This window comes from Trifolium pratense, linkage group LG3 (genome assembly GCF_020283565.1).
Source record: "Trifolium pratense cultivar HEN17-A07 linkage group LG3, ARS_RC_1.1, whole genome shotgun sequence".
NCBI lineage: Eukaryota > Viridiplantae > Streptophyta > Magnoliopsida > Fabales > Fabaceae > Trifolium > Trifolium pratense.
In genome coordinates this window covers 23755180-23763469 of record NC_060061.1, presented here as the reverse complement: position 1 = coordinate 23763469, position 8290 = coordinate 23755180, and the positions used below count along the sequence as shown (strand labels likewise).

Below are 8290 nucleotides of genomic sequence, written 5' to 3'. Positions count from 1 at the left end.
CAAAAGTATAGTCACAAGTGGTAAAAATGTCGAAATTGTTAGGTCGGACTGAGGTTCAAACTCTGTTCCATTTATCAAAATAAATATCGATATCGTGTCACGTATCGGGAGTTCATAGGATGGAGGAGATCTAAATTCGAAGAAGTGAGTCATCTGAGCTGTAGAGAACGGAAGAAAAGAAACAAAAGAAACAAAAGAAAAGCAATTCAAAAACAAAAGTAAGAAAAGGAAGGTAGATGATTTATTGGAGCAGCCACCACAAGAGTGAAAATTATTCCAAAAAAGATTAGCTTTATAATTTATTGTTTGTCTTTCACTCATGTGTGTAATTATTTTGGTTATATAATTTCAAGTGAAACATTTCAAGTGAAAAAAAAATCGTTATATAATTCCAAAAATCAAAATACTAATTCACTCATTTGAAGAAGAAGAAGAAGAAATGAAAAAAAAAAAAAGTAAGAAAAGGAAGGTAGATGATTTATTGGAGCAGCCAGCCAAAAGAGTGAAGAAGTGAGTCAGCTGAGCTGCAGAGAACAGAAGAAAAGAAACAAAAGAAAAGCAATTCAAAAGAAGAAGCTAACACACACCTGACACCACACTCACACAGCTTCCATAGAAAGTGAACAAGTTATTTGGTGTTTTCTGAAATCAATATATCTTTTTTCTTCAAACTTTTGTTCTTTACTTATCATCCTCACATCATGGCTCGCTTAATTCTCTTTCTCATTTTTCTCACCTTCATTACATTATCTTTCCTCTCAGGTAAATAAATAAACTTCACAAACCCTCACTCAATTTTCATTTATTTTTCAAAAATTGCTACTTAGTACTTAATACTAGCGTTAAATTTTAACTTAACTTTTCAATTTGGTCCTTTAATTCTTTTCAGAGGTTCAATCAGCATCGTTCAAGATTGTTAACAGATGCCGTTACACTATATGGCCAGGATTACTCTCCGGCGCCACCTCGCCGCCGCTACCAACCACCGGATTCACCCTCAAGAGTGGAAAATCAAGGACTATACAAATCCCGAGATCTTGGTCAGGTCGGTTATGGGCAAGGTCTCTCTGCGGCCGAGACTCCGACGGAAAATTCTCCTGCGTAACCGCCGACTGTGGTTCTGGAAAAGTTTCCTGTGCCGGAGGTGGTGCCAAACCTCCGGCAACATTGGCGGAGTTCACCTTGAACGGAGCAGACGGGTTGGATTTCTACGACGTGAGTATGGTCGACGGTTATAATCTTCCGATGCTGATCGTGGCTCAAGGAGGGACTAGAGGTGGCTGCAGTGCAACCGGTTGTCTTGTGGATCTTAACGGCGGTTGTCCGGCAGATCTTAAGGTGGCGCGTGGTAATGGGAGTGGTGGAAGTGTTGCTTGTAGAAGCGCGTGTGAAGCTTTTGGGGATCCTCGTTATTGTTGTAGTGAGGCGTACTCAACGCCTGACACGTGTGGTCCGTCTGTTTACTCGTTGTTTTTTAAGCATGCTTGCCCACGCGCATATAGCTACGCGTATGATGATAAGACCAGTACCTACACATGTGCTTCTGCTAACTATTTGATAGTGTTTTGTCCTTTACCTTATACAAGGTACAATTACTCTTTACTCTTTTACCATAAGCTTCGTAAATCTGTTTTTAGCTTTTGATTATGAATGAATATTAGGTTATGAAATTTGTTAAGAATGCTTGAGAAGTGTGCGTTATAGATTGTGTTGCTTGTGTCATAAGTGCATGGACCAGTGTTGGTTACGAGCTTTTGAAGGTCATTTGAAAATGTTAAAAATTGTCTCTTTATAAAAAAAACATAATGTTTTCTAAAAAAATTATACTTGATTTAAATTACAAATAACATCAAAAAATAATGATTCTTGTAATTAACATATTAGAGAAAGTGGGCCTAGAAAGTGGACCTTTATATTTTACCGTAATATATTAAGTTTTGCACCCTCTAATTTATTGATCCTACTACCCTGTAATTTTTTTTAAGACTCTCATTTATTAGAGGTCCATTTCCACAACACATGTTGCACATATATCTCGGTTGAGTCTAGCATGTAGGACCATGTCTTAATTTTAATGATTAATTAATAATAAACTGCACATGTTTTGTGGACTAGAATGAAGGGGCTATAGTTGATTGGGAGCATTTTTATATGTTACTGTACCATTATAGTGTGTTCAAATGAAATGAATAATTACCATATTTTAATAAATAAAAAATTCATTTAATAATTGGATTTGTGTTTCAATGAAACATTGGGGTGATGTTTTCTCATAAAAAAATAAGTCAAATAACGTAACAAAAGAAGATTTTGGACCAACAGCAACAAAAAAAAAAACATTTTCTACCTTGAAATATGGAAAAGAATTGACAACTTGCATTCCAAGCAATGACAATCGGCCACAGGTTCTCAGGTCCAAATTACACGAGCTGATTATATTATACTTTTGTTGTATCTTTTCCCCAATTTTAAGTAGTCATGGGTTTGCGTAAAAAAAAAAGTAGTCATTGGGAAAATCTTATCCGGAATGGAGGAGAGGGCTGAATGGGATGCGTTTGAAGAGGGAATATCCTAATTGCATCTGGGGGTAGTACTTAGAGCAAATGCCGCTGATCTAACTAGGATTAAGTGGTGGCCGTTGAGTATTTTAATAAATGACCGAGCCAAACCAGTAGGATCAATTTTTCAATGCTGTGGAGTTTTTGTATGGTTAAAATGAGTTGATTTGGTGCATGCCATTCAGTGGTCTCAGTGATATTTTAGAAGGGGGTGATGATTGAAAATAGGTAGTTAAGACTTGGTCTATCAGGTGTCAAAATTCTGAATGGAGTTGTGTTAAATGTTTGGAGTATTATAGTAGAACTTTTCAGCCTTGGTGGAGGGCTTTTGCTGTTGACTAGTTTTTCACTTCTGTTTTGTTCCTGCATAATTCATAACAACTTTTGGTCCTGTTGTTTGTTTTGTTCACATTTATAAGCAAAAAAACACTTCAAATTTTGGTCACTATTATAAGCAAAACTAAACTACTTTTAAAATAATTAATACTACTATTCCTAATATACCCTTGTTTAATTCTACTATTTTTCTTTAGGCATTTATTCCACTTTTACTTTCTAAAAGTTGCATGTGATTTCCAAGGTAAGTAATGCATATTTCTACGTATGGTCATTTGTTCTAGTACTGTAGGTCTTTCTTAAACATTGTGCTAGTTACAATTATATAGTAAACTTGACTTATGTTTTACATCAAATCAATAAAATTAACTACAGTTAACTGAATTTCTTAAACACCGCGTAAACAGCTTTTTTTGCCAATAAATGTGACCAGAGGGAGTATATATATAGTAAGAGTGTCGAGGAGCATAAGCAACATTTGAAGAAAACCCTGCTAGTGTTAAAGATTAATCAATTGTATGCTATTAAAAAAAATGCACATATGGCCGAGAGCAGATTGAATATTTAATCCATTTAATTTCTGATAATGATGTATCTGCTGATCCGATGAAAGTTGAAGATATGTTCAAATAACATGTGCCTAAGGAGATTAAAGGGTTGAGAGGTTTTCTTGAATTAACAGGATATTATAGAAAATTTGTCAAGAACTATGGTAAAATAGCTTGGCCACTGGCACAATTATTAAAGAAAGATAGTTTTATGTGGGGAGAAGCACCTCAACAAGCATTTGAACAGTTAAAACAGGCCATGACTAATATACCTGTACATGGTTGTCCCTAATTTTGAAAAAGAATTTCAATTGTGTCGGTGCATAATTGAGACTGATGCATCTAGAAAAGGAATTGGGGTTGTGTTGATGCAAGAAGGAAGACCTATTGCCTATGAGTCAAACTCTGCCTGAAAATGCTCAAAGGAAAGTCAGTTTATGAAAGAGAAATAATGGTTATTGTAACAGCCATACAAAAATTGAGGCCTTATTTATTAGGCAGACATTTCAACGTCCACATACTGATTAGAAAAATCTTAGGTTTCTCACTTAACATAAAGTCATGGGAGAAGAGCAACAAAGATGGATCAGCAAGTCAGGCAAGGAAAATAATGCAAGTGATGCATAATATAGACAAATGCAATATGCAACTATCACTACAGTGAAGTGTGAGGCATGGGAAGGACTAGAGGATGAGATACAATCAGATCAGAAGTTGAAAAAGATAGTGCAAGATTTAACGATGGATCCTAACAGTCACACAAGATTCCATTTGAAGCAGGGTAGATTGTACCATGAGGACATAATTGTTATACCAAAAGACTCTCCTAGAGTCTCTTGGATATTGCATGAGATGCATGACACATCTATGGAGGGCATTCTGGCTATTGGTAAGGAATGTGACGAGTTTTTCAGAAGTATGTGCAGTCTTGTGAAGCGTGCCAAAGAAATAAATATCAAACTCTTAGTCGGGAGGTTTGTTGCGACCATTACCAATTCCTACTCAGATTTGGAGTGATATTTCAATGAACTTTGTTAGTGGACTTCCTAAGGTGGCAGGAGTAGATATCATCATGGTGGTAGTTGATAGACTCGCTAAGTATGCTCACTTTATCTCAGTCAGTCACTCATACAATGCTAAGGATATTGCTGAATTATTCATTAGAGATATGGTAAAACTACATGGATTTTCCATTTTTATTGTATCAGACCGAGATAATGTGATTTTAAGTTCATTTTGGTCGGAATGGTTCGAAAAAGTTAGCATCAAACTGAAGTATAGTAATGCATACCACTCTGAGACTGATGGTCAGACAAAAGTGGTCAATAGATGTGCATAGACTTATTTAAGATGCATCACTGGGAAGAAGCAAAAGCAGTAGTCAAAGTGGTTGGGATGGGCTGAATATTGGTACAACACCAATATTTTGTCCATCCTAACCATTTTGGCCATTGCGCTTCCTTCCAGCGATGCACATCAAATAAGTTTTTACACATTTGTTAACTACCTCTATCTGGCCATCTGTCTGTGGATGGTATGCATTGTTATACTTCAGTTTGGTGCCAACTTGTTTGAACAATTCTGACCAAAATGAGCTCAAAAACACCTTATCTCTGTCTGACACATGGAACTGGGAAAACGATGTAATTTTACCACTTCCTTGATGAACAACTCAACAACGTCTTTGGCAGTGTAAGGATGACTCACAGGGATAAAATGAGCATAAGCATGTTCACTACTACCATGGCGGTATCTATATCTGCTACCTTAGGTAACCCTCCAATAACATCTTAGAGATGTCACTCCAAATTTGATTAGGCACTGGTAATGGTTGTAATAACCCCCTGAAGTTTAAAATTTGTTTCTCTAACATATTTCACAAGACTGTACATATTCTTGAATAACTCTTCTCATCCTTTCCCAATAGACTAGCCCAACAATCCTTTTATAAGTTCTAAAATGGCCAGAGTGCCTACCATTAGTAGTGTTGTGCATCTCATGTAAGATCCAAGAGATTCTAAGTGAATCTTTTTGGTAAAACAATTTTGCCTTTGTTAAATAACATCCCTTGCTTCAATTTATAACCTGTGTGACTGTTTGGATCTATCATCAGCTCTTGCACTATTTTTTGTTTTTACTTTGTATCTGCATGTATGTACCTCTTTTCATACTCTTTCCCATGCTTCACGTCTGATTGTAGTGTTACTTGCATAGTGCATTTGTCTAGAAAGTGCATCTGCTGCACTATTTTCTTTGCCAGGCTTATATTTAACTTCAAAATCATAGCCTAACAATTAACTAATCCACGTTTGCTGCTCTTTTCCCATAGTTTTTTGTTCAGTGAGAAATTTAAGGCTCTTCTGATCTATATGCACCTTAAAATGTCTGCCTAACAAGTATGGTCTCCATTTCTGGATAGCTATTACTATAGCCATGAGTTCCCTCTCATATGCTGACTTCCTTTGTCCTCTATTAGAGAGTGTTTGACTCATATAAGCAATGGGTCTTCCCTTTGCATTAGCACAGTTCCTATTCCTCTAGCAGAAGCATCAGCCTCCTTAGTGAATTCTTTATCAAAATTTAGGACAGCTAGCACAAGGATACTAAGTCATGGCTTGTTTGAGCCGTTCAAAAGCATGTAGCGCTTCATCACTCCAAACAAATTTATCCTTCTTGAGTAATTGTGTCAAAGTCCATGCTATCTTGTCTTGTCATAGTTTTTAACAAATTTTCTGCAATAGCCTGTTAGGCCTAGGAAGCCTCTTCTTAACCCTTTTATCTCTCTAGGTGCAAGCCATTTAAGCATGTCTACAAATTATATTTTTAAAATAAAATAAATAAATTTGTTTTATTAATCAATTAATAAATATGTTTTTTAAAAAAAGGAGATTAATATATTTTACTTTAGTAGATGGATCGGATGGATATTCATCCTTAAGATATAATAATGGATGGATTCGATGGATCATATATTTATTGGATGGATTGGATTATTTTAATAAAATTTGGATGGATTAATGGATTATTTTGATCCATCCAAATCTAGCCAATATTAATGGATTATTTTGATCCATCCAAATCCAGCCAATCCATCTATTTTGTCACCCCTAGGCATGTCCACCATTTCTCTGGTACTAGTTTTTTACTTCTGTTTTGTTTCTGCATAATTCATAACAACTTTTGGTCTTGTTTTTAATTATGGGTCTTGGTGCAGTAGTCTATGGCTATGGCATATGTAGCGCACTCCTGGTGCTTAGTTTGTATAATAGTAATATGAATAGTCATAATCTCCCAACCATAAATAATATGAATAAACTTTAAATATCTTTTCCATATTCTACACACGTATTTATATATATGCTTAAATATATGCATACCTCTTTAAAGTTAAAACTTCTCTTATTTATGTGAGCTTTTTGAACTTCGTTTCCAAACTTGCTTTTCATTTTGGTGTTTCGATTTTCCTTGGTGTTTTTTCTTGTAATGGCCGACATTCCTCACACAAATCGCACAAGCCAATTTTTAGGGATATTGACATCTTTATCTTTATTAGGTGAAGACTTTGTGTGCTCCTTTTGAGTAGTTAATATGACATTAACATATGCATGTATCTTATGTGGCCTTTGAGCAGCCAAAAACTGTTGGGAGCAAGGAAAGATGGGGCACCGCTTCCTCTTGTAAACACAACTATGATGTACTTCTCAAAAAAGCATTCAGGCGGTTCATCGTCAACAGGTCTGATCCAATCGCAGATTATAGCTTATGTTGCATCTATCGCTGTGGCATTTTTCCTGTCTTGCCCACATAATTAACACTATTTATGGCTAACTTTGTATGTATACTTTAGGCAGAAAGTAACACAAACACTAGCCTGTTCTTACTGTAATCATGTATGCTTTCTGTACCATGTGTATTCTTGCTATTTGACAATGGATGAAACTTAGGTCAAGTTGTTCATGCAATTGTTGATCATATTCCACGCATTCACGCAGCCAGCACATTGATGGTCGTTAGATCGGGATTAAAGGGTTCAGATTTCAATGCTGATTTTGATTCCTTTTAAAATCTAAAACATGGACTTGAAATCTAGACTGTTTGATCTCGATCGAATGGCTATCAATGATGTGCTGATTGCATGAATGTGTGGAATTGTTGACTACAGTACAGGAAAAAGTGCTTCTACCTATTTTTAATGGTGAATGACCAGCATGACCTAAGCAACTTGACCTGAGCTTTATCATTTGAAAATGTAATATTAAATGGCTGCTGTGCTGATTCTACTCATCATGCAGGACTTGAAAGATAGCATATAGGAAGCACACTGTAAATATTGTTTCTATGTTGTATCTTTTTAATATACTTCAACTATCACTAGTTGAACTCTGGCGGTTCTTCAATTCTGCTTTTTATCTTTTTATCAATGGAGGCATTATAATTTTGTAAGTATTTTTGTAGTCTAGATTTTCCTAGTTATGATGGAACCTCAATATACAGCACAAACATGAGTTTTATGGAGTGATGCTTCGTGCACAATTTTTGGATTCAACATGCTCAAAATTCAAATGTATATTTGGTACCATATTAAATTTATAGGAAAAAGCTTTGATTGAGCCTGTACTTATTTTTGTAGCATTTTATTGGTTTTGTTTGGTGTTCTTATATAGCAAATGTTGGCAATATTCACAAGATAACTTCGAGAAATAAAAAGTATGAGTATTTACATACAAGAGAAACATAAGGAAACACTGGTAACAGCTGCAGGTATTAATCCAGCCTACTCAGGTTATTCCCAAGTAAAAAAGGGCACTTTGGTAGTGTTATAATCGATAGCTAGCACTTCTTCTATTG

The 8290-nt window shown here is 35.6% G+C and overlaps 1 protein-coding gene across 5 annotated transcripts; it reads left to right on the top strand.

The window, feature by feature from the left end:
* The first annotated feature begins 215 nt into the window (after window positions 1-215).
* LOC123916528 (thaumatin-like protein 1b) lies at window positions 216-8052 on the top strand. Of its 5 annotated transcripts, XM_045968002.1 has the most exons (5): window positions 234-762; window positions 890-1586; window positions 7074-7177; window positions 7290-7332; window positions 7735-8052. In XM_045968002.1, the coding sequence occupies exons 1-4, from the start codon at window positions 702-704 to the stop codon at window positions 7298-7300; spliced, it is 873 nt and encodes a 290-aa protein (XP_045823958.1). In that variant the 5' UTR covers window positions 234-701; the 3' UTR covers window positions 7301-7332; window positions 7735-8052. The 5 variants fall into 5 exon arrangements, 4 of the variants coding, with proteins under 4 accessions (XP_045823954.1, XP_045823956.1, XP_045823958.1 ...); XM_045968000.1 differs by lacking the exon at window positions 7290-7332 and having other exon boundaries at window positions 226-762; XM_045968001.1 differs by having other exon boundaries at window positions 7290-8052.
* Window positions 8053-8290: the final 238 nt, after the last annotated feature.

Excerpts from the sequence above, each read along its gene's own strand:
- LOC123916528 (XM_045967998.1), top strand. The coding sequence starts at position 702 with ATGGCTCGCTTAATTCTCTTTCTCATTTTTCTCACCTTCATTACATTA. Across the intron at positions 763-889 it reads TACATTATCTTTCCTCTCAG|AGGTTCAATCAGCATCGTTC; the intron begins GTAAATAAATAA and ends AATTCTTTTCAG. Across the intron at positions 1,587-7,073 it reads TGTCCTTTACCTTATACAAG|CCAAAAACTGTTGGGAGCAA; the intron begins GTACAATTACTC and ends GCCTTTGAGCAG.